The 26,990-nt window shown below is 43.1% G+C and overlaps 1 protein-coding gene across 2 annotated transcripts in view; it reads left to right on the top strand.

Annotated features, from left to right (window-relative positions):
* The first annotated feature begins 2,941 nt into the window (after positions 1-2,941).
* The window catches only part of LOC131259415 (uncharacterized), a 36,493-nt gene continuing 12,444 nt past the window's right edge, over positions 2,942-26,990 (top strand). For both annotated transcript variants that reach the window (XM_058260898.1, XM_058260900.1), the window contains exon 1: positions 2,942-3,173. In XM_058260898.1, the coding sequence (XP_058116881.1) occupies positions 2,944-3,173 (230 nt within the window). In that variant the 5' untranslated portion in view covers positions 2,942-2,943. The remainder of the gene's footprint in view (positions 3,174-26,990) is intronic.

The following is a 26,990-nucleotide window of genomic DNA, read 5'->3' as shown; positions in this document are numbered from 1 at the left end:
GTTAGGAAAATTTTCAACGAGGTTGTATTTAGGAAATGTCCCTACAAAGCGTAGTATAGAGAAATACTCACAGGTTTCTAAGATTAATGTTTTATCTCGTTTGCAAATAGATAAAATGTTTATACAAGCCATTGTCTGTATCTTTTAGAATACTTTCTTTTTGCACGGGACAATTAATGCAGCTCGATTTTTTGTTTTCTATTATTCCACAAACAAATCCACCCATTATAATTAAACATTCATCTCACAGTGTACATTGGAACATCACCCTTACCTGTCCTGGCCAGGTAGACTAAAGAGCAGCTTAGCAAACAAAAATCGTAGCCGTAAACAGTGTGCAACATACCTTCCCTCTTAGCACCGTTTCCTCCGGGCACCGAACAACTCATGGTTCATTTGGTAACCTTACAAAAATATACCGCAGCTTGAAGCCGTCTTACCAACGGTCATCTTCTCACGCGTTGGTGCTGGTACCGATTCTGCCATCTGTCCATGGTCCGTGTCCGTGTTTGCTGATGCGCCGTAAATAAACATAATCTCGCCCGTCTTCAGACGGCCGGATGTTTTCGCGCACTGAGCCATTTTCGCATTTTCTCCAGGATAGCACATAATTCTGCCGGGCGCTGATGGATTATCCTGCCTCTAAGAAGCGATCCATCTTAGCGCTACGTTTCGCGGAACCGCTATCCCGACGGGATAACTTTGGGTGAAGCAATCGTAGCCGTTTCTTGTGCAGGAAAACATTTCACAGATGTGCACTTAAAATAGGGACTTATAGACAGAAACGTCTGCGAACAAGGATCAACTTCATCAGTGCATTTTTCAACTTCGTCAGTGTTTGATAATATTGACCAGACAAAAGCATAAGAAAAACTAGAAAAGAGATATCTTCAATGAGTTCATGAACCTTGTAAAACAATTTCTTTTGAATGATAGCCAAACGTTAGAGGCACAGAGGGAAGAATTGACCTTTTTAAATAGCATCAAATAACTCGTAACGATTAATTAATTTTTCTCTCTGTTTGAAAATTATTCAATTTTTGTAGTTGTATTTCACACTTTGATTAATATAGTAATTTAAAAACAACAGCAAATGAATAGTGTTTGAAACGTCCGTGCGGTTATGCATAACCAAATGAAGATATCGATGAGCTTGAACGAACCTTGACACAGCGGTACAAACAACATAATACGACCAGATAATTTTTAATTAATCCCTCCACAGTGTAATTCTTTGCATCAAAAGTGAATTCAATCACGTGACTACGAACACTGGCGCCAATATTTCTACCGAAATCTCTTTCCATCATTAATGATTCATATCCAAATTACCTACACCTGAGTCGTGCCAACATAAAACACCGTCACGAGGAATAAGCTTCACAAAAAGAGCCACTAATTAAAAATATGTCACGATCAACCTTAAGCTTCGGTGCGACTGAATTAAACCGATAGCATGCAGCCAGCAACGGCAACGGGGTTTCCTGTATGCATTCCTGCGGTACAGGTCTGGAGCGAGCATGATTACCTAAGAGGATGAGTATGTCGAAGAAAAGTGATTGGATTTACATACGATATCGCGTTTCACTTTGCTACGGCAATACGCCAATACGGCTCAATTGATAGCATGAGATAAAATTGTCTTTGAAAAGCATTGCTTATATTGATATATTCACATTTGATTCACTAGACCCGCCACTTTTTAATCACGATCAAATAATTAAAGATATAGCAAAGAATTGTCAGCTTGGCATGGCACTTGCTACTTCTCATTAGCAACACTCTAACTTTTCCTCTTTCTTTTCTGATTCTCTTACAGATCTCCACCTTGGCCAACCTAAAGTGAACTTGCAGTTGTTGGCGCCTCCTGGAAACAAACAGCCTAATTACGAACCTCTAATGGAATCACGCTTTCACACGAGTCACTTTTGCAGACATTCTACTAGGAAACCACAGTTTGTTCAGTGAAAGTCGTCACATCAGTGCAAAACTCCTTCCGCTATCGGTTGGGTGGTGCGCAATAAGATCCCAACGACACACGGCGTGGTAAAAATATCGTCCCGGAAAAGGGAACGCTCCGTGCATGGTGCTTATTAGTTGTCAAGCTACAACTTCAAAAACTCCTGCTCCAACTCAAACCCCCGCCAGCACCACATTTGCTGCCGATGTCGGGCATGAGTTCGTTTGTGTCACCGCCAGCGATCGTTAAGTGTCAGTGTTTATGATGCTCGGACCAGATAAATGATACAACGTGGCGGTGCTGGGCGCGTCCGGTTAGCGGGGCGTCCGACCAATCAGTGCACGGGTATGGCACGAGCACTTCGTTGGGCGGCGGAGGGAAAATAACATCGGAGATAGTTTCCAGTGAACTTTACGCCGAGCCGCTTGCCAAGCGCTGGCAGCTCGTGCTTCGAACGACAACGACGACGAGGAGGATGACGTGGACGATAGCGCAACGATTATTGCCTAGCGATTTGTGGCAATTTCTTTCCCGTGCTCTCGTGCGAAATCGAACCCGGTGCCACAGTAAAAAAAAAAGGACATTTAAAGTGTGCACCAGCCACGAAACGTCTGTAAGATATGTCACTTGGCACCGTTTGACATCTCCGCCCGAGCTATATGTGTGTGTTTGTACGACGGCAATCATTACTCGCAGACTAATGAGACGAAATAATGATATTGCTGCACAAAGTTGCACCAAGTGGCACCACCACTTCGACTCCGAGGCGTCGATTGCTTTCCAATAGTGCAGCCTTCTACCGAAAGTCTCTTTACCGATCGGATGTAAATAGTGTTCCTCGGTTAGTACAAATCGTTCCATTATTATTCCTGTCCGATGTACAATATTGTCCATACTTTTACATAGCGGAACCGGAAGCATCGTTAGTGTAAACGAAGTCATTCAAAGAAAAAGGAAAAAATACACAAACGGACAGAAAAATGATGTTTGTGAAATTCCAGTACTTCTGCATCGTATACTTTCTGCTGGTGCGCTTCCTTAACGGTGCCGCGATGGATCTGTACAAAAATTCGCTCCACGGCAAACGCATCGTGCAGACTCGATACGGCCGGCTACAAGGTCTGGTATTGCTGCTGGAAGGATACAAATTTCTCAAACCCATCGAAGCGTTCCTGGGCGTACCGTACGCCACGCCGCCAACCAAAATGAACAGGTAGGTTGATATGTTTTTTTTTTAACATGGAATGGAATCTTAGATGTAGACAATCCATTTCCATTCGAAAAGCACCAGGCGTCTCCATTAGCAAGCCATTAGGTTCACAAACAACCAGGCATCTCCATTTTAGGATTTTTGAATTTTTCGCATACTGTTTTACGCTATCAGAGAATGTGTTTTGAATCAAAAGCAATAAAAGTATGAATGCATTAGAATAATTCAGTCATTGTGAATATATCTTATTCTACATTGCTAAAATATTAGACCCAGGAGACAACATCTTCTTCTTCTTCTTCTTCGTCGAGGATTTACACCAGTAGGGCTATTGAATCCAGCTTCCTGGGCGTTCGCAAGCTAATCTGGTGACATAGACCTCTATTAATGTTAAAGGACCGGCTTCTAAGGCCATATATCCTTTTTTCTGTGTGGTAACTTATTGTGTTTGTGCTCATCTATAGAATGTCACTTGTGGCTTATCATTTTGTTAACTTCACCTTCTAATTTGTACACCTTGATATTCATCACTGTTTGTGTTTTCTGTTTATACTATCTGTCTGTAGGGTCGACTACCTTTTCTGTTGAGACAACATCAACACATATATTTTTTCGTCCCCACTGTGACAAAATTTTATTCTTTTTTGAACATTTTTTAAGTCTCTTGAAAAGGGGTGTCTTCATTTTGACAGCGTTTGAAACGGGTCTTTTGAAGGAAATTTTTGGGACGATTTTTTTCGTAAGAAGTTTTCTCAGCGCAAACTTGTCGTGAAAGGGGTTTCGGCAGCTTATTTCACGCCTGAAATGAGGTGATGAATGATGTAATTTATCAATTAACTACATCAACGCATCACAGCATCGACCGTTCGGGCTATTCGATTGTTTTTTGTGCAACTTCGTATTCTTCTCTAGTGGTCGCCAGATCGAATGATAAACGGTTGGCCGGCTAACTGAATAAAGGTTGTCTTTTCATTATTACTTTCCATTCTGAACTAACCGTCCTATGTTGATTACGTTTATTCTTATTTTTTAGATTACGGAGACATTTTTTTTTTTTTTAGATACCAGAGACCAGCAACCCTAATAAACTTCTGTACATCAATCAAACTTAAACTTTCAAATGCCATTTTCGGCTTGATTACACTTCACTAAACTTGTAATATGGCCAAAAATGCTCGCATTACAAATTTTTCATTAATTGAAATAAGCACCATGCCCGAATTAACACGCACCATAATTGTTTTGTTGCGGTATACTTGTGGTGATGCGTAAACTTGTAGCTGCCATAATTAACCTTATAGGTTTATGGTACCATAAAGTGAATACTACTAAAAAGCCTCTAACATCAAATTACTTCCTGTATGAAGAAAGCAGCCACTCTTGGAGAGGTGTGCAGTAAAACAAATTGGTCATTTTATACGAGCGTGACGACATAAAACAATAAAAAACATTTCTTCGCACAGATCATCAAACAAAGTTTCTGCTGGACCTGGGCCAACGTTATTTAAATTCTTTTGCATTGAAAGATTTAAAGCCGAGAGCATATCTTTCCGTTTCAACCAAGTGTCAGTTATGTATGTGACGCAAAAATAATCATTAGCCCATGGGTGAGCAACTTGAACGATGAGTAAGAAATTTATGGGGCATAAATATTGGTCTGGTGTTGGTACGGTTGATAAGACGGGTTAGGCATCGCTAGATTTATGTTGGATTGTAAAAGACAATACCTCGGAAGCATTGAGCGAAATTTGTTTGTTTGTGCATTCTGTATGAAAATGTCATAAACGTTACAACCTTTTTGTTATATTTCATTGTTAGAATTATATGCACTAAACAAAACAAATTAAACAGGACCAAACCAAACACGGCCCAGAAATATGCTTTTGACATAGTGATAGAATTTAATTATAAAAATATAACATTACAAAAAATCTCTATCATTGTAGAGTTAGAAAAATGGTAACCCTTGTTAAAGGTTTTTCTTTTATTGCTGTACCAACAATTTTCTCAGTTTCACTCCGGAATCGGTTATCACGTCATGCATCGCATCCGATTTCAAGGAAAAAGATTTAGCATAACAATTTTACGAACGAGCACATTTTCTCTCTACTGTCTGTGACCCATCGACCCTGTTTCCATCCGTACGATGGCTCGCAGCATTTTCCTCCGGGTGATGGGCAACTATGCCTCCAAAGATTCTTGTTGGTCACGCCACCCCCGGTGGGATTCGTGGAATCGGCGACGCGCAATTGCTGATGTTCTTCTTCTTGGCGTAACGACGCTTTGGTCATGCCTGCCCGTTACGAGACTTGTCTTCCCTGTTGTACGTGTATAGTCAGTCCTCTCGTACAGGGGAGGGTCCGGTCTTTGTCGGGATTCAAACTCACGCCTTCGAGGTGGTGAGCCCCGGCACTCATGGGCCGATATTCTAACCGGCGCTACCACTCGGGTGTCGCGGCCCCTAATAAGCAAATCCATGCAAAACGAAAAATCTCACGTTCGCCCCGTTGCATACAAAGCTCCGTTTGAAGGATGGTATTATTGGTGTGGCTTTTCTCGCTGATTTTCTCTAACATTAGAAATCGGCTTCATTATTCGGCCAGGAAAGAAGAGAACGTTGCCGGAACGTTGCCGCAAGCTAATCATTGGTGTCGGTGCTTTTTCAAGAACACTACAACGAAATAAAAACGAAAACCTCAATTGAAGTGAAATGCTGAAGGTTTTGGTTCTGCTGCTTCTTCATGTGGCCATTTAAACCCGTTTCCTACGAAGGCTGGTCGAAAGCTGGCGCCATTCAATGGGTCTAGGGGACCAGGAAAAAAGAAACAAACAAGTGCCAAGACCAACGCCGCCAATCAAGTACATACGCATCAACTAAGTAACGAAATTCCAAAGCAGCGATGTGAATCGAAACAGAAAAGAAAGCAAAAAGGCCATTAGTGTACGGCACCAGCCGAGCGGCGCTTGCTGAAGCAGAACGATCCATAGTAAACACGGAAAAGTGTAAGCTATGCAAGATGCCTCACCCCCACCAGCATCGGACTGACTTGCCAGCCCGGTTCTAGGTCAATCCGGGGCGTTAGTCATGGCCTTGCGGATTACTTTTGACTATTTTTCATTTCATTTAACATTCCGCAATTTTGCTCAATAATTTTGCCACCCTTACGCGATGAATAGGAACGAAACATTGGAAGAAACATGGAAAATTGCGTCTGCTCACTAAAAGCACTGGTATCCCTACTGGACGTGAGAGAAGTGCGCAATGAAGGCACTTACAGCCCTTTCAACCGACGAGAAAGAAAAAATATTCTTCCCTAGCAAGTAACCGAAACGGATCTAAAAGAAACGTTTGATAAACATTGCACCACGAAAATTATTAACAAACTTGTTTCAGCGAAATTGCTTGCTATTCCCCCTACTTTTCTCCACTTGTCTCTGCCATTTCCCCGAGTATAATGCATTCGATTCTTGGCTCGATGGAGGCGCCCAGTTCTTCATCAACCGAATCGATTAATGGAGGCGCATGGTGTTTTGATGCCAGGCACCATTCTTTACCCGCGCCCATTAGTACTGTTTCCAAGTATGAACCAGTCTAAAGTTCAAATGCGCTAAAAGGTCCGCCGGGTGACATTGCAAGGCGGAAAATTCATGAAAGGCTTACTACGACGAATAAGTTATCGTATTTCACGCGCGGACACCTTCCTTCATATTTACAGTAAAAGGGGGCTCAAAACGTAATCTATCATTACGGCCGTGCCGTCGATTGCTCAATGATTTGTATTGATTCGTGATTTATTCCTTTCCCTATGATAGTTTTTTTGTTTTTACAGTTTCGTCAACAGCATAATTTTGTTTGCCTTGATTTGTTATCGAAGGTCAAACGCGTGTAACTAAGGCTGACGTTTTCTCAAAACAAATGACTTAAGCTGATCGTAGATGGAATAAACCAACAGTATTTTAGGATCAAAAAAGTATATTAAGTGTTCATTAATTGTCGAACTGATAATTGTGAAGAAATTTTTAAATTATCCAATAAGCAGCATGTGGTTATTAATTTGTAGCTGTGTTTTTTAAAATGTACTTCTTCTTCTTTCTTCACTGGCCCGCTCGAAGTTGAGCTCGTCGTGCTGACATGGCCTGGTCACCAATCGCTTTCCTGGTAGCTCGGTCCATGGCTGCAGCCCTCCAACCCCGGTCGCATCCGATTTTTAAAATGTAATGTTTTGTGAAATTCTCCCATTAAGTTCAAAGAGCGGTTTTTTTTGCGACGATCCACAAAACTGCCCTCAAATCTCGTTCGATGCTCAAAGACCTGGCCAGTAGATTGGCCAGGATAAACGTTAAATCGTGGACCATCGATCTAAAGCAAATAACCACCACCACTGACAGCATGTCCACAATCTGCATCACCAAGCCCCGTCCGAACCAAATGCGTCTTGCGCCAGATTTCTCTTAAGCGCTCTATTTTTATAATCAATTTCCGAGAACCAACCCACGGCGAAGGCAAGCACTGCTCCCGGAATCTCGACACCTTCTTCGGTGCTTTCCCTTACATTCCATTATACACACCGTCACCTATTCTCGGGACACTAATGCTTCGCTTGACCATGCAAAGCGTAACCATTCTCTGCCAAGCTGTTCTCATCGACCGGTTGTGTCGTAGCATTGGATCGATTTTACGCAAGTGCCGTTTCTCGTCGAGGAAGCAGTAGGACAACATTGCAGCTGATGCTTGGTGAACCGTTTTTCCACCCATGAAGGTAAAAATTCAGTTTCAACTTGCTAGGAAAAAAGGCAAACACACGCTCCAACAACCAGGTTCACATGAAGAGATTATACTTTTATGCGCTAAGATTCTATTATTCATCGAGAAGGAAGGTTATCACGTCGAGAGATTTGAAGTTAATCTCATAACGAATTTTATATTACATTTTTTACTCTACTAAACACAATATACTTCTTCCAACCACCCTGTCTTTCAACTTTTCATATTAACAGAAAGAATATGTAAACACATAATGTTTGCAACAGTACAAAACGTCTCTAAATTAGCTACTTTACATTTACTAGCAAATAACATCAAACAAATCATTCAAAACGACGGAATGCAAACGGTTACACAACGGTTAACTCAACTGCATCAATACAACCTGACGAATCCAAACACAAGCAACGAAAAAGGACTCGTACGGAATTCCACAAACATTAGTTGAATATTTATGGTTTGGCACCACTCGCTAAATGCAGCTCCGCATTTCAATAGAGCTCTCGTTCGTTTTTCTCCTTCTATGTGAAGTTTCATGATTGGAAAAACGGAACGGTATGAACGACACGAGGTCAGAAACCTGAAAGCAAAATAAACTGTTCGATGCTACCGGTCGATAGCACTCACGTGTCAGTAAATTTTCCAAACAAAGCTAAAGCTTACCTTCGTGTCGAAACTAACGTTAAGCCGAAACTTTACATGTACTCTCCGAGTTTCTTGGTTGCTGAACTCTTCATCGCACGACACAAGGCTTTGAAAATCAAACATTTTCACACACACAAACACACGCTCACATAATCAACTTTAGTCAACTTTTCTATCTCCTCCTCCTTCGTAGCGGGTGAAACTTTTGTTTTAAGGACAGTTAAAAGTACAAAAGCATCAACCGAACCCTTAGCTTGAATTGGAAAATTTGAGCATTTTAGATTTAATTTGCTTTCGAAACATAGAGAAGGTATTTTAGGATATAAACTTGAACAGTTATGTGTGACGAGTGACTTTTTGAGGTCAAGAAGTTTCAGGAATTGTTTTGTCATTCAATCCAATAATTGAAATGTTTTTCATGATTTGAGAAGAAACAATTTCAGAACAATAAATAAGAATCATCAATTCCTACAAATCAAACCAATCGTATGATATGATAACGAATCGTTGCATTTGCAAAACAAACCCAGCTCCTTAACATGGTGAAATCTATGCTACGAGGAGGCGTACGTAGCCAAAACTTATTCCTTCGTGCTTAAAACGGAATAAAGAAGCTGTACTAACTTTCGATTCGATTTGCCATCTATCAACTGAGCAAAGGCCTATGTGTTTCGCCCCATCATATCGATACGTATCGGATGGAAAGTTTAGCAACAAATCAACTTCTACCAACACTCAGAAGTTCAAATATACATTACCATAATACAGGTACGATGGTACACTTTCTTCCCGAGGTGCTGTCTTTACAAAATTGATCTTTCTGTGGCAATCGGCCTTGATGGATAACATGATAAAAAGTTATGTAGTTGGAGTAGATAAATTCGGCCTGATTAAATCCTCTGACAATTATTTCGCCTATCGTAACGCGATGTCTTTACTATCATAAACATCTGATGCGTTTTGATTTCTCCAGGAAAACCGATACCGGAACGAATATTGACGCAAAGCAAAGCAATAGAGAAATGTCGATCGGGTTCATTTCACCCGCATCCGGAATCCTCACGACCCTCACACTTCCAGCGTTTTCCTTCTACAATGAAACATGATTTCCGTTTGCTTGCTTCAAGCAAACGTCGAGACGTTTTTCTTGGCCCCGAGGGGAGGCGTTGGTAAATCGATGGAAACACCTTTCGATTGTGATATGCATCCGTTGGTTATGTGTGTGTGTGTGCGTCCGTGTATTTGTATTGGGGGCCATAAATGTCGCAAAGCAACACGGAACATAATTAACGTCATGTTTTAACATAAATTAGATCGAACGGTAAGAGCTCTGTTGGTCCTAACCGTTAACCCTCTCGTTCCGCTGTCACACCTCTCGCACTCTTGTAGAAAATCGGATGGAGTCATGTTGTACGCGATACGGAATAATTACGACAAGCTTGCACAGGAAAAACCGGCTTAACCGGGTGTTCAGTGGAAACTGTAAAACAAGTCACTGCTCGATTCGAACTTCCCCGAACTGTCGATAAATCTCAACCGCTGGGTCGTTGGGTTGTACAAATTCAACAATCGGCTATCTGAAAATCCCTCGAGAAACTCTGCGAGGAACGGTGACCTTTGCGGTCGCTTAAGCCCTGCCTGAAGTCGTTGGGCCTAGATTTCGTTCGGCGATATTGTGCTATGGGTAATTATGCAGTCAATCCTGACATTCGACTCCAAAGCTCTGTACTCCGGCATGGGCCTCCCTCGTGTGAGCTTAGTAGATATGGTTCGTAGAAGTCTAATACCCGCAAATAACGATGTGAGTATGTAAATGTCTCTCCACTAGTTTCTAATGTGTCTCGTGGTACGACGACGTCCGGCTGCAAGGCCTCATTCATACGCCTCCGATTGCCCGCCTCATTCATTGCCTCCCGGCAATGTAGCGATTGGTTCGGCTGGGATTCGGTTGTCAAAAATTATCACCTCTGTACGACCTCTCGGACGACGCCGTTTGCGGGAATGATAATGCTTGATACGTGATAACAGCCTATTTCTTTTGAGGCGTGAAACGGTCCTTACTTGGGACGTTTCTATTAAGGGTTCAAATGGTTTGACAAAACAAATAAATTATCTGATAATTTTAAGTTGATACGAAAGCAGTACTTATATTTCAAGAAATTTTCACTAAAGACGTTATCATTTAAAAAAACATTGTATAATAAATATGCTTCTTTTTATAAGTTATTTTGTGCAAAATATTTAAATTTTTGAAAACAAAACATTTGTTTAAGCATTCACCACACCTAAATAAAATCATTTCAGATGATACCTAAATATTGAAACTTGTACTATTATGCTTTGAAAATATTTGCATGCGCTCAATATCGTCCCGACGAAGCCCATCAAATGGATGTGGTTAAAAATAAAATCACATTTTTGCACCCATAAAATGTACTCCCAACCGCAAAATATTATGGTTTTCATCTAAAACCTAGCTTGGGCCAGAAAACTCATCTCGCTGATATCGCACCCAGGTGTCCCATTGCGAAAGATCTACGAGCTATCGTGTGACACGCATTTGTTTTTCTACTGTCATGTGAATTTCAAGCTGGTTCATTTTCGGAAGAGTGTGATTTCAAAACATGAGAAAACAGAAATCTGTGCGTAGCAACCAGAAACATCATTTAAACTTGCTTTAAACTTTAACAAAAACGTCCCTGACGAAATCATCAACGCGCTTCATAAGCACCACTAAGCGTTAGGCGCTTCCTCACCTTCATTTACATCGGTGTGTGCGTGGTTGGGTCGTTTGTTGTCAAAAAGGGTGAAAATATATCTCAGGAACGAAGGTGGAGGGTACGTTACCACAGCATCATAATGATTAGCTTCATCAGCAGCTGATGCCTCCGGTACTAATTCATGGAAGGAGGCTGGCATACCACAATGGTGCCGTTCAGGTTTGCTTGACAGAATTTAGCCAAAATACTTATACTATGGCTAGTGATTATTATTTTTTAAAAATTGTTTCAGTATTGTATTCCCACTTTTCTGATTTATGGTGTTTTCAGTGACAAATCTATGTCAGCCAATTTATTTATGAATTAAAGAAACTTGTTAAGGTTAAAAATTATTTTGTAGGATAAACTACAGTTAACCTCACACATTCCAATGTAATAATCATGGTGCAAATAGTGTCGAAAAACATCCCGAAAACCCAACGCAAACGCTTAATCATGTCTATCCTCTTCTGGTGTACGTTTGCGGTGAACCTCATTAACGTTGGCTCTATGGAAGAAATGAATCCAGCCAGCCTTATCAAATTTTCATCCAAAACCCCAAACTTCATCAGCACCGCTATTTGATAACTCCGCACACGAATCATCATCATTTTTCCAGCCCTCGGCTTAATATTGCTCACATTTCGACTCACTCCTGGAACCCTAGGGTCGGTTCCCAGCAAACAAAGGCCAGCGGTTGACGCGACCCGGATGGCCCAACCCTGTTTACGTTCTGTAACGCGAACCGTTTGGTGAAGGAAGGCCGTCGCTGATGGCGTAGTTTCCACACCACGTTTGGGTTCATCTCCGGCACCTTCACGAGTATGACGATCGACATTCACTCGTTATCGCACGCCGGTATCAACATGTATAAATGTATCAGGTAGAGCGTAGCTCGGCGTGAAAATTCACAAGATGCAGGTTGCAAGCCATTTAGGATTATTTTTTCTTGCATAGAAACAACAAAACGTAAGCGTGATATTTCCGCAGTAAAATATATCGCGAACCCGCCATGACGGTGGAGTCAAGTTAGCTGAGCTGCGGACATAAGCCGACTTTGGAGTTTTTCTTTTGTAGCCCTCCGATCTGATGCGCCATCGCATAATGTCTGCTGCAACACGACACCGGCCAGCGTTGAGTAGAAAATAAAGAGCTCCAAGGCAGCAAACAACTATGTATAAAAAGCACGAGCATTTATCCTCTATCTTCCGGAAAACACAGCAAACGTGTGTTTGTGTGCGTACTGTATTACATGCTCCCGTTCGACCATCGGGGATGTATCTCTCGTGTGAGGACAGCAGCTTGATGCAGTGCGAACGTCATGCTAATGGGCAACTGCTCGTCTTTAGGATGGTGTCGTTACGCAGGCATCTGCAGTACGCTTTGATGATGTGTGGTAGATGGCAGTGCCAAATAAATCAATTTTGTGCTTTTCGTCTCTGGGCAGTGCTGGAAGCTATCGACACCACAGCGACCAAATGGCAGTGAAACTTATCTAGTGACCGAGTTAATCAAATTGTAGAAAGGATTTAATCTTGATAATATCATGAATACTTGGCATCCTCACCCAAGTGCGTTAATACAATTGGAAAATAGACAGAGCAATATGATGTTTTTGTTATTGTAAAAAAAGCCTTCCCTAGCGCATTATAATATTTTGGATTACCGTTTTGTGGTATGAAAGGTGATGTAAAAATTGCGAATTTAAAGTATGTGTATGTGTATGTGATTTGATGCTGTAGGAAAAAAGATTTATTTGAATGCTCAAAAAAACCGCGAAATAATAAGGCATTCAAACTGATCGTTAATTTGGGTAATAAATCAAGCATAAAGTAACGTTTCTTTTTGTGTCTAAAGCATGGATATACGTGTTCAAATAACCAGCTTCGCTTCACGAATTAGAGATACTTGAATGTAAACACGATTGAAACACAATTCCCTTATTCTTTCCGTTGCGAACGTAAACCCTGTTCCAAATAAATCCAACGGAATTGCAAACATCTCTCCTGACGATTCCGGACACCGATAGGAACCGCGATGCGATCCACGCCGCATAACAAATTAGTAACCGGCTCTCGCTTGCGGCTTTTCACTCGGGCACTCTTTTCAGCTAAGCCTTGTGTAGGTTTTTCCTCGGCGTAGCTGTCGAGTCCCGACGGGAAAAGCCACCAAGAAGACGCACTGCCGGGCCCACGCTCGGTGTCGATTTATTGCCCACACGCTCGGAGTCACCGGAGAGCCATCAGCTATTGCGGTTCCATAATTGATCTGCAAATCAAACACAACCACCAACACCGGCCGACCGAGGTCACTTCCGCATGCACCTGGAGACCATTTAGAGCCGTTTTCGATCCACCATTCATGGAGGAAAATTACCTTCTGTTTCTCACACACCCGGGGGTCGTTGGGGAGATTTTTTTTCCCTCAGCCCAACCCCAAAGGAAAGGTCAGCAACGATTTATCTTCTTTGGACTTCCGGTCAGGTCCCAATTTCCCCGATCTAATCGTTCTGAGTTCGACCGAAAGCCTTACAAAGGGTGTGTTTGCGAACCGTGTTGTGCCGATGGCATTCGATCAGAGTAGACCACTCAAGAAAAAGCGAATACAGTGGCCATATTCAAGCCTACCCGGACGAAGACGTGCCCCACAAAATCACGTCTTTCTTAGGGCGCAGCGGCGTTCGGGTTTGAGACCAATTTCGATGCAGCACCGTCAGTTTCACACGAGGACCTCTACACATGTACAATAGCTTTTATTGCAATGCGGTGCTCCTGCAGGAGGGAGATACATTTTCCCTGCAGTATGACAACCGTGCACAACCGGGCACGCCTTTCGAAGAAGGGATCCTCCTTTTCTCAGCCACTCATAAAAATTCCACCACGTGCGGAATAAATTTTCATTAGAGACACTCGCAGCGGCACTCCACATACACTTTGGCGTCGACGCGAGCGCAAAAAGGAAGAACAATCCTTCGAATCTTTTCCCATCACAGAGAGAAGGACGAGAAATAGGGCCGCGGGCTCTGGGCGATTTTTTTTTTCATAAAAGAAAAAGGCCATGCAAATCCGCCTGAGCCTAGAAGAGCAACGCTCATCTCGCTACAGTTCGGAACGGAAAATTGTTCCCGGTGACGAAACAGAGCAGAGTTTCCCTCTGCTATACGGAATTGTGCCAGCAAGATTTCGGGGGACTTGTGTGCCTGTTGTTGTTGTTTGGTTTCGCTCGTTTGTTCATCTCTAGCCTGCGGAGGACGTCGTACGTGCTTAAGAATCAGAATGTTTTCCTACCGAACCACACGCGTATATTTTCCTCTTTTTTGTTTGCGAAAACCTACAGAATCATTCTTGCCATTTGTTGGGGTGCGACACTGGCGATCGCTGAAACATTGTAAATGTAGATGCTGGTAGGAAGAATACCTCGCAGAAGCTCTGAAACATACAATATTTCCTTTCCTGGAGTATTTCAAGGCCAGAGGACCCTTTTTTAATTTGTGTGTATGAATAACAGTTGCAGTTTGACAATCTAGAACGTCTGCAGACTCGAATTTCGAGTCTCCGTCAAAGATGCCCTCATTCCTAAGAAAAACGGCGGTTGTTAACCATGTCCTTCACGCTTTCCTTCGCCCAGCTCAGTACGAAAAAGGTAGAACTAATATTAACTAATGTACGTTGCTGCTGCTGCTGCCAACACTATGTTAGACTGGGGCACTCTCCTCCTGGAGATGCTCCCGTAGATGTATGGCCTCTTAATGACCTCGTTTTCGTAGAAACCCATCCCTTTTCTAGTTTCCCCTCTCAGTGACTTGGCTCCTCATCTAGACGTTGCATCTCACCCAAAGCAAGCTCCAGGCACTGCGTCCTACTTCACAGTAGCTTTTTGCAGCTGCTGGGTTTCACTTTAGTGTTACCCTTTTTTATGTCTGTTTAATGCCTGTTTTTTTTTTTGGGTAAGTTGCGGTGTGCTGGCACCACGAAACCATTCATTCGTGTGCACGTTTTGTTTTACATTTTTATGCGCTGAATGCGGCCACGGAGAATGCATTGCCGTTTCGTTTGGGGTTGAATTCAGTGCGTCTTTTGTTTGTCTCCTGCCATTCCCCGGGGGGTGGTTGACGAGATACAAAAACAGGACGCGACTTTGGGAGGATAGCAAGGACTCATTCTCCCTGGCCCCCTTTACGGACCACCTAGCCCTTCACGGGCCTTAGTATAGAGATTGCGTAGCGCCATCTTTACACAAGCGAACCATCCGCAGCATTTTGGTTTTCCTCTGCATCACTTTTCCTTTGCATACTCGTCGATGCGTTCCCGCCTTTGGGTTCGGGTAGGTCGTTTCTATATTCCGCACAGCCACGAGTGGCTCACGACTCAAGAGAAAAAGGGGCACCCGTCATCAACAACACATTCGACGCGGGAGGGCGACGAATTTTCTCATTACCACAACCCATCACAGTGTTCGTCATATGCATTCAGTGGATGTGGTGTGACACGTGACGTCCATAGAAAACAAGTCATTTTGTGTTCCTGTCCGTAATGACATGTGTAATGTTTCAAAACAGTTACTTATAACACTTCTGCCACCTCCAGAGGTGCGATTTGGAACGAAAATATGTTAAATAAAGCACCTCACTTCTTCAAAAACGCTCGGTTCTGGAGTAAATGAGTGAAACTATTTGCTAGCATTGAATAGAACGTTCATTATGGCTGGCATCTGCATCGATTTTGTGAATACCCTGAAAAAAGTACTGCATTTACGTGTTCAGAGTATGAACATCCTATGGCTCTCTTCTATAGATTGAAAACAACATGAAAACTCATTTCAAACAGAATAGAATTCATGCTTTTAACGCACTTGCAGTCAATTATTTTTCTAAACAGGAAATGCTATGCAATTACTACACCTACGATTAGAGCTCTTCTTCCAAAGACTCCAGAAAGCATTCAACATCAGTTCCAATACTAAACCCATCCATCTGAGGGTTGGTTGTCTCGGATTGAGTACCCGAAGCCCGACATACTTCATGTTCACGATAAAAGTTCCCCCTTCGTTCATTTTCTGCCATCTTCCACATCAGCCACTAGCCAGACTCTTAAAACCCCGTACCCGATACCGAGAAACGCCATTGGAAAAGAATTTTGAGTTTAATTAGAGAAGTACTTCTTCGGTGCGGCTTCGTAACACGATTCAGTCTGCTACTCAGATTTAGCCGTCTCGTTTGACTTTTTGCTCGTCTAGTTGCACTTGTAAAGTATTACCGATTAACAAGTACTGCAGAAATATCACTCCTAGACGATGGAGGTTATCTTTTTCTGCATTCCCTTTTACTCGGCCACAGCATGACGAGTAACGTTCGGGTGGTTTGTTAATTTTAAACTTTATCTATTTACTTTTTAAAAAACTGCTAAAAAGTAACCAATGATGGCTGTAACTTTTCATCCATTCCATCAACATCTACAACTTGCTTACGATGAACTTTCCCGAACGCAAACTTTTGTGAGTACGAATAGAGCAACCCATCAAAATACTGCAATTTACAGGATTTGTTTGCTTTGGAAGAGAGCAAATGGAAACGAACTGCAATAAAATTAAGTATTTCGTAAAGGAACACTGGATGCTTTCAGTGGAGTTTGACTGACAAAGCCATGTTGCATATAATATCTCGTTAAAGTAATGAGACGGTTAACAAGGTATTTGACGATGAGAACGAAGAAGGTTATCCTTGAATATAACGATTATGTTTTTCCCACACTACAAATTAACCAGTACAAATATTATGTTGAGTTTTTGGAAATGTAAATTTCTGTTTTTCTTTAATTGCAACAAATTGACGCAGGTATGATGCAATGAAACTGAGTTTTAAAAGCAATGCATGCTTAGAGACCCAACCAACTTGTAAAAATCGTAACACATACAAAACACATACGGTGTGTTGGAAATGTTCCGAAGGTGCTATTATGCATTTAGCAACGCATTACGCCCGTTCATCTGCCCTACAAGACATTTAAAGAACATATCAATTTAATCCCTCAGAGCATAACCCCATAACAATAAAAGAAATCCCAAAAGTATTTGCGCATACTTTTTTCCGGCAGAAGAAACAAACGAGAGAATAAGTACCCTAAACCATATGATCCGTACAGTGCCATCGTCCCGCGATGGACTCGTCGGCATTCGTCTGTCCGTTTCGCTTTCCAAGGCCCCACTTCCATGGACGTAACGCCAGTCCGCTATATTTTAAGTGCAAAATAAACATAACGACCATAACAGCTTCCTCTCATTTACTTTAGCTTTATTTGACCGTTATCCCGGCTGTGCGGCCGCGAAAGCAAGGACAAATAAAACTGAACGTTATTCTGCATTGTGTGTGTCGACGATAGTCGGTTTTGGAAGACCCATTGCGCAGAAGGAAGCGCTTTGCCATTCAAACCTTTAAAAACGACAACTGGCAATAGGCCAAGTGTTTTATGTATGTAGCCGTCCTTTTTTCGCACGAGCTTTGGCGAGTTTGAAAGAAAATAAGTCGAAAGAAGATCGCATGCTACCGGGGCAACCTTGAACAACGAACCTTTTGAACACGAACCACGACGTGCAGTATTTTATGGCTTGGGGAAAGAACCCTTTATGGATTTCTCCCGATCGTCTTCCTATAACAACTTCACTACCAGGACGCGCCATACTTTGTTTCTTCCTTTCTTCGTTTATTCATTCTTGCCCCAATCTGTCGTTCTCGATTGGGACTGTCGCACCAATAATAGCATTGGCAAAGTTTTCTGCGATAAAAAGGACGCCTTTTTACGCCGTCCTTTCCATCGTGGAAGTGTGTCGCTCGAAAAACCACCCCGGTCGCCCAGAAGGTCAGTAAAACTCGTGACGATCGAGGCATGGCGGTCTACTCTGCAGGGAACGAAAAACAAAAGTACATGAACCTAAATGCCCCAAGGAGACGAACCGCAATAAAAACCTCATCGAAGCAAATTGTTTGATGGATGATGAAAATTCATTCATCACCGTAAAGCGACGATGAAGAAAACTAGATCCGTTCGTTCGTGGCGTGGCCAATGGCAATGGTGACTTTTGGTTTTTACACGGGTTTGATTTTTTCAATGCGTTATATTTCATTATACAAAAGGAAATTAGTCTAGCAATTATTCTAGAAAAAGATCTGGTTGAAAATTGAAAACATACCATATGCCGGATGGTGATGCATCTTGTTGCATTCGTTCCAATGTTAACACGCTCTCATAACACGCCAGATCCATGAAGATCAAAATTTAACATGCTCCCAACGGGCTGGAAAATTTCTCTAATTCAATTTGGAAAATATTTCCCATAAATTAATTACTAACGTCACGGGCGTTTTCCCTTAACCATCAGGGGGTTTAACTTGTCCGGATGGATCCCGTGCTGTGAGTAATACTGTGTTGCATTGCTTCACACTACCAAACGTTTGCACTGAAAGGCTCGGCACTCCTCCCATCCGGGTATGCTCCTTCTCCAAAATGACCGTTTGTGCGCTTGATTTGCATTTTATACCGTATCGGTGGTAACTACTCTCGCTTGCAGCTTCCCGTGAGGGCAGCCTCGTAGAAACTCCTTCCGAACGCCATTTTACCGGTGGTGCACCTGGCGCGAAGGACAAACAAGATGAAAGCCCGAACCAACCGTGGGTCATTCTTTGGAACACCTGCAACCAGAAGAATGGTCCCATTTGTGGAGCCTCCGGGTTGGACCTTTTCTTACACCGACACAGGCTCCTATTAAATTACTATCATGCCCGGTGAGGCAGAGAAGGCCTCCAGTGGAGCAGCTGCCAGTATGGCGAAATAAAATTCCAGCACGTTTGTCCCTTAAAGCAAAATAGATCCCGAAACGAGCCGGTAAAGATGCGCCACAGCAAGACACGGCTGGTGAACGAATCACTTCACTTCCGGTGCTCGGAGTCTTTCACCCCCCAAAGGGCGCTTCGGGAGGGAGGAACAGTGGACCATGGTTCCACCACCACCACCAACAGCATTCGCCAGCGTTCGCATATCGGAACATGGCAGTCTTGTGCTGGCGATCGGCCCAGAAGATGCAGTAAAATTTTATTAGCTCGCCTGTAAAGCTCCGTTGGGAAATTCATTTACCACCCGGGCGGCATACAGGAAGCAGATAGCAATCATAACAGTAACGTCAGCCGTTATGTGTAAAAGCTCTCGCAAAAAAAATAATGAAAAGAAGATGCCTCCAATAAAGATTTTGTCCACGACTCCCATTTGTCGTTCGCAGGAGCTTTAGTCTAGTATTCGAAAGTGTTATATGTGCAATTGTTAAACAATTGTTGCTCTAATTTGTATACTTTTTCTTGGAAATAAATTCTCATCATCTCTTATTCTATTGCCGCAAAATGATACAGAACACAGAACAACACAGTGACAGAAACACTTACAAAATGGAATAAAAGCACAGAAACCCTATTGAAAAAGTTTCGACGTACTGTATCGTTGAGCTACTCACCGTTCAGAAGAAAGCTCTTGAATTAAAAACAAAGTATGGTTTAAGCGTTCCTCAACTTATATTATCGATCGTATCTGCTCCGTTTTGGTTGTTGTTTGCATTCCTCTTGACCATGCGCTCTCGAACAGGCTAAGATTTATCTCTCTCCATTTTTTCCGCTTCAATTGGGTATAAAGAGACGTGCTGCTTTATCCTACAAAACGTGGTTCGCTTCCAAGATGCGAAACAATTTAGTTTTATTTTCCACCACCAGCACAAATGTGGGAGTAGGGTACGAGAAAGAGAGAAATTGAATAATTAGCGAGCAAGCGGTGGGATATAAAAGGCCGCGAATAGCCAGTGACAGGGTAGTCGCAAATCGAAGTGGAATGTGTACAGTCGCAACGTTGTGAAGAGAAACGATAATAAAGAAGAATTGACCTTTGAACCTTTCATACTTGCCTACATGGGGGCTCGACCGGGATAGGATAGGAGGTGAACGGCGAAAAAGTTAAAGTTGTGAAGAGTTTAAGTTGTAAAACCTCCCATTTTGGTGAAGCTTAAGTTGTCAAGTGTGTGAAGTTGAAAAGTTGTGAAGTGGTGAGGTTTTAAAGTTGGACAGTTGCAGTAAGACAAGAGAGTAAAAGTAGGAAAATGACAGAGGAAGAGAAAGTGTTGCAGCTCGTGGAGGACCACACACGATCGGGATTATCAAAAATGTGCGTCGCGCGCGGATTACCGACCTCGGGTACCAAGGAGGAGATGGCACAGCGAATAGTGAGCCAAGACATGCGCGACCGAGACCTAAATGGAACTGTCGGAAGTGCTTATCAAGACGCGTTGGAGCCGGATGCGACGGCAGGTGACGGCAGTGATGTGATCAGTGTTTGCACAGGCGTACAGAAGGTCCACCAAGTCTTCACGTTCCGCGACGTGGAAGACGGAATCGACACGTATGGTGCAGATCCCGATGCCGACGTTAGGGTATGGTTCCAGCACTTTGAAGACGTGGCGGATATGGCCGGCTGGAATTCGGAGCAGCGACGAGTAATGTGCCGTAAAAAGGTGATAGGAGCGGCTCGAAGTTTCATAAACACGTTGCGCGGTAACATATCATATCAAAAAATAAAAGCGGAACTGATAAACGAATTCGGACCGATGGTGCGAGCATCCGACATTCATCGTAAGCTCACAAACCGACGGAAGATGAAGCACGAGTCCGTGTTGGAATACGTGTACGCCGTGCAGAAAATTGCTAAGTATTCTGATATGGACGAGCAAAGCATTTGTGAATATATTGTCGACGGTGTAACAGAGGACACCGCAAGACGAGTAATGCTGTACGAGGCAAAAACAATAGCGGAATTGAAGCAAAAATTGATTTGCATGGAACGCGCCCACAGCAAGAGAGGGAGTACCCGCGAGGCTGGGGGAAACGAAAAAAAAAACTGTTTCAACTGTGGAAGTGTGGAACACCAGCTTGCCCACTGTCCCATAAAAAACAACGGCCCGAAGTGTTTCAAGTGCAACGCGCACGGTCACCGTGCAAAAGAATGCACAAAACAAAATCGTGGAAGTGACCTGCTTCAAGTGAAATGTTTCAAGTGTGGTGAAGCCGGACACATAGCACCTCGTTGTCCAATGGCAGTGTCGCGACCAGCCAAAGTTAATTTCATCAGAACTCGCTGTCCGACCGTCGACGTGGAGTTGGGTAATGTGCGCACGCAAGCCATGGTCGACACGGGAAGCGATGTTTCGCTGGTACGGCAGGACTTCTGTGAAAAGCTGGAACCAAGCGTGCAACAGAAGGTAAGAAACAGCCAACAAATGGTTCGTGGCTATGGTGGACAGCGCGAGCAAGTGTACGGCGAATTAAGCTGTGAGGTGGTCATCGGCAAAACTACGCGATTAGTCAGATTCCTAGTAGTACCCAAATCGGCAATCGATAGCCCGGTGTTAATCGGAATCGATACGCTCGAACGGGTAAACTATAGGATCACTAATGGACAGGTCGAAATAATGGAAGACAATGCAAATGTGGAAACAAATAGCGAAAAAGACTTGTGGATACATCACATAGTGTGCGACGAACTAAATGAGGAATTGAACTTTCCTCCGAAGTATCGCCAGAAAGTGGAAGAAATTGTGGCGAGTTACGGTGTTAACAGTCAAGAGAACAATGGATGTGAAGTCGAAGAAATCGTAAACGAAATGAAGATTAATTTGACGGACAACGAAATCGTATGTACGCAACCCCGCCGATTGGCTCCGTTGGAGAAGCAAATCGTGAAGGAGCAAGTGAGTGAGTGGATGCGGGATGGAATTGTTAGGCCATCGTTCAGCCCGTATTCTAGCGCGGTCGTCGTGGTCCCGAAGAAAGACGGATCCTATCGGGTATGCATCGACTATCGCGCGATAAATAAAAAAATAATTCGTGATCAATACCCGATGCCGAATTTGGAAGACCAAGTGGATCAATTAGCGGATGCGCGCGTATACACAACACTCGATCTAAAAAATTCATATTTTCATGTGAAAGTAGCCGAGGAAAGTCGTCAATACACAGCCTTCGTCACAGCGGATGGACAGTACGAGTTCACACGAGCACCGTTTGGCTTATGCGTGAGCGGGAGTGCATTCTGCCGTTTCATCGGGGAGGCGTTGCGCAGTTTGGTGCAGGAAGGCGTAATGCTCATGTTCGTGGATGACATCATTATACCGTCGAGTGATGAAGAAGAAGGATTGCTACGTTTGCAAAAAGTGTTAAGAGCCACGGAAAAAGCAGGATTTGAAATCAATTGGAAGAAGTGTACATTTCTACAACGAAGAGTAGAATATTTGGGACTTACGATTTACAACGGGCGGATTGAACCATCACCGCAGAAAGTAGAAAAGATGAAGAGATTCCCAGTTCCTAGAACGGTTAAGCAGGTGCAAAGGTTTTATGGTTTGGCCAGTTACTTCAGGAAGTTCATTCCTAACTTTTCAAAAATTATGCGACCAGTGTCGCTACTGTTAAAGAAGGAGGCAGCATTCAAGTTTGACAAAGAGGCGCTTCAAGCATTTGACATGATTAAGGCCAAGTTGACGGAATATCCAGTGTTACTCATTTTCAAAACTGGGCGTAGCACAGAAGTGCATACTGATGCGTGTAAAGAAGGAATAGCAGGAATGTTGATGCAATACGAGGAAGGAGATAGTAAACCACATCCATGTTACTATTATAGTAGATTAACAAATCAAGCCGAAAAGAATTATCATTCCTTCGAGTTGGAATCATTGGCGGTAGTAGAGTCTGTTAAAAAGTTTCGATGTTATTTGCTAGGTAACAAATTCAAGATTATCACTGATTGTATCGCATTCAAACAATCTATAGCAGCAAAGACGATCAATGCTAGAACGGCAAGATGGCTGGTAACATTGTCCGAGTATGAATATGAGATAGAACATCGACCTGCAGAACAGATGAAGCATGTAGACGCGCTATCTCGAACGAATGTCCTGAGAATATCAGTCGCAGTATCCGAGAGGATTGTTAAGGCGCAGGAAAAGGATGATGAAATAATGAAAATTAGGGAGTCCATAGAGCGAGGAGATAAGTCTGAATCTTTCCGTCTATCCAATGGAATACTATACAAAGAACAAGAAGGGAAGATGAAGCTGGTAGTACCGAAGACGATTCAAATGTCTATTATAAGAGAAGCACACGAACAGGGGCACTTTGGGATAAAAAAGACGAAGGAACGATTGGATTCACAATATCATATTCCAAGCATAGAAGAGAAGATCAAGGAGTGCATAGAGAATTGCGTCAGGTGTATAGTGAATGAACGGAAGCGAGGGAAACGCGAGGGTGAGCTTCATCCCATTCCGAAGGGTGAGGTCCCACTTGACACATTTCATATTGATCATTTAGGCCCTATGCCATCGACACGTAAAGCGTACAATTATATATTCACGGTGATTGATGCATTCACAAAGTATGTTTGGTTGTTCCCGACAAAGACAACAAATGCAGAAGAAGTGATCAAAAAACTTACGGCGGTGTCCGATCTTTTTGGTGACCCGCGCAGAATTATTTGCGATCGTGGCGCAGCGTTCACTTCAGGAGTGTTTGAGAAATATTGCAGCGAACGAAACATAGAGATACACAGGATCGTAACAGGGGTTCCTCGAGGAAATGGGCAGGTGGAAAGAATTCACCGTGTAATCATTCCAGCGTTAGCAAAGTTGTCGGTTGAGAATCCAGAAACGTGGTTTAAATTTGTCAATGAGGTCCAGATAGCAATCAATAATAGTTGGCAGCGCGCCATTCGGATGACACCGTTCGAATTATTAACGGGAGTCAAAATGAGATCGAAAGGAGATATTGTAGTACGCAAAATTTTACAAGAGGAATTACAGGATGATTTTGTAAAAGAACGATCGGATTTGCGCAAAGTAGCTTGCCAAGGTATAGAGGCTATACAGCAGGAAAATCGCATCGCATACAATTTGCGGCGTAAACCAAATCGGAAATACAAGGTAGGAGATGTCGTAGCGATACCAGTCACCCAATTCGGTGTCGGTAGGAAGGTTAAAGGAAAGTTCCTAGGACCCTATAAGGTTACGAAGATCATGATGAACGATCGATGTGAGGTAATGAAGTTGAATCATGAAAATGAAGGGCCGATAAGAACTACTACGGCGTTCGATCTGATTAAGCCATGGGCCAATCCAGGGGGATTGTAATGTCAGGAGGGCCGTGTGGGAGTAGGGTACGAGAAAGAGAGAAATTGAATAATTAGCGAGCAAGCGGTGGGATATAAAAGGCCGCGAATAGCCAGTGACAGGGTAGTCGCAAATCGAAGTGGAATGTGTACAGTCGCAACGTTGTGAAGAGAAACGATAATAAAGAAGAATTGACCTTTGAACCTTTCATACTTGCCTACACAAATGAGCTTTTGCTAAATTAAACTGCCAGTTTGTTTCGAAATGAATTGCAAGGAACGATTTAAGAGCTGAAAGAAATACACAGTGATGTTTAATATTCAGAGTAGATATTGTACAAGAAAAACATGACCAAAAACATTCCAAAAGAATTGTGTAATGCAGAATAATAATCAACGAAAAATCTATGATCAAGTTAGAAATAATAGTTGACGACAAACAATCAAACCGTTACCAAGCGTTACCAAAATGGGTAGCCAAATTTATCACGAATGATATTTTCCCACGAAATTATTTTCGCATTGATTTCACCCATAAACCAGGTTCGTTTATGTACGTTCCGCTGACATGCAGTAACTCCTTTACCTCCTCTCTTCAGTTTACGACCGTTTCATTTTTCTATGTGCTCCGAGAAGAAGCAAAGACGGGGTAACTAGTTTGCGTACTCAAAATAGTACGGCCAGTGCATGAAGGAAATTTTTGATGACGAAAGCTAAAGTTTATACATCCCCAGCCGAGAACGGAAGGTGTATCGTAAGGAGGGCCTGGTCGTTATACAAAAAATTACGATCGCACCCCTTTTAATCATCAGTGGTGGTCGTTAAACGAACTAACTGCAACCGAGTGAAGGTAGATAAATAAAAAAGGACAGAAAATTTACCGACCCGGCATCGGTTTTAACCCATCTTTAACCCAAGGCAACCTACTGCGAGTTTTTGACTACGGTCGACCGGCGGATGGACCTCTTTTGAAGCTGCTACTTTTCGCTTTTACGCCGTCTTTACGCCGATCTTCACCAACAATGGCTAGAGCTAGCGTTTGAAGTGGCCGAACTGGGAAAAAACTGAACTGACAATGTATCTGTCACCAACAACCCCGTTGTCCCGATACGGCCCGGTCCTGCGTCCAAATAGCATAATTGACACAGTCAGTAAGAACCCGGGGACACAGCATACCGCGGCACGGGCATGGACATGAGCGGACGGACGGATGGAGCATTTATTCATGCGGCAGTAAATCCCGTCGCTCCCTTCCCAAAAACCGGCTTGCCATGGTGGTTGGTAAGGCATCCGGCGACTGTTGCCGACCCGGAGTTAACATAACCTCCGTGGTGACTGTCCCGGGACTCACAATAGCCGCCACCCATAAACGGTGCTCGAGGATAACCACTGGTTCCAAGCCGACCCTACTGCGCCAGTGTAAAAGTAATGATTCACAATCAGTATAAATAATGTTAACCATAAACTTGGTTTGTGACAGTCCGAAAAGCGGACCCCCATTTTTACTTGTGCCGTCCTCGTGGCGTACCCTAAATTCCCGCCGAAAAATGCTGCCCTCCGGCGTGAGCCCGGTGGGGTGTAGAAGACTGGGACCTGCACTTGCCAACTGCACTAAATGGAGCAGGGTTCTTGTGGGCAACTTTCTCCCGAGGTCAGTTGAGCGAAAGTGCGCTCGTCCGCTGCCGGTTGTATGTTTGGCATATTATGGGCTCTACCCCTCCCTAAAACCTTTGGGCGGGGAGGGAAGAAACAAAAGCTCGGTGCAGCACGACTTTCCCTTTTGCTTCCGCTGCTGGCAATGAATTGGTTGGCAAATTGCTTCAAACGAATCTTTTATTTGAATGAATATTTAATGAATTTCTGAGCTCCTTACCGAGAACTGGTGACTTTGTTTAGAGTATCTAAGGATGTTGACAAGGATTCCGTAAGTTGTATTGTGGAACTCGCGTAAAGGTCCACCCAATGCTTCTCATGAAACAAGGAAAGCTTTAGTAAATTAATGAAAAGAAAATTAACGAGCTCTGACTTATTTGTTACCTTCTACAAAAACCAATATGATAGTATCCTCGTTTCCCCGTGGGAAGTGCCCATGGCGCAGCGGTACCTTGAGAAAACACCACGTCACAGGTAGTTGGATCGAACCTCGAGTATGGCACCTTCCGGTATTACGAACGGCTGACCACAGATTTACAATAGACCGGCTTTTGGTCACAGAAACTCTCTTTGGAGAGGGGCCTTTTCCCACTAGGGGATGTTGTGCCACATAAAAACATCATTTTCCCTGATCCTCAAAAAAACAACGTATTAAAAAACTAAGACTGGCAGTGGTTATGTCCTGCTGTTGTGGTTCATTCCCTGACGTGCATGTTCATGTGTCAGGAATTGTTTGGATTAGGTGCATAATCCATGAAACCTTCACGCCTTCTCGAAGCTCATTTTTCGAAGGAATTCAACCTCACAAACACCG

This window comes from Anopheles coustani, chromosome 3 (genome assembly GCF_943734705.1).
Source record: "Anopheles coustani chromosome 3, idAnoCousDA_361_x.2, whole genome shotgun sequence".
NCBI classification, from domain to species: domain Eukaryota; kingdom Metazoa; phylum Arthropoda; class Insecta; order Diptera; family Culicidae; genus Anopheles; species Anopheles coustani.
Note: the sequence above shows the minus strand (reverse complement) of the source record. Positions and strands in the feature narration are given on the sequence as shown.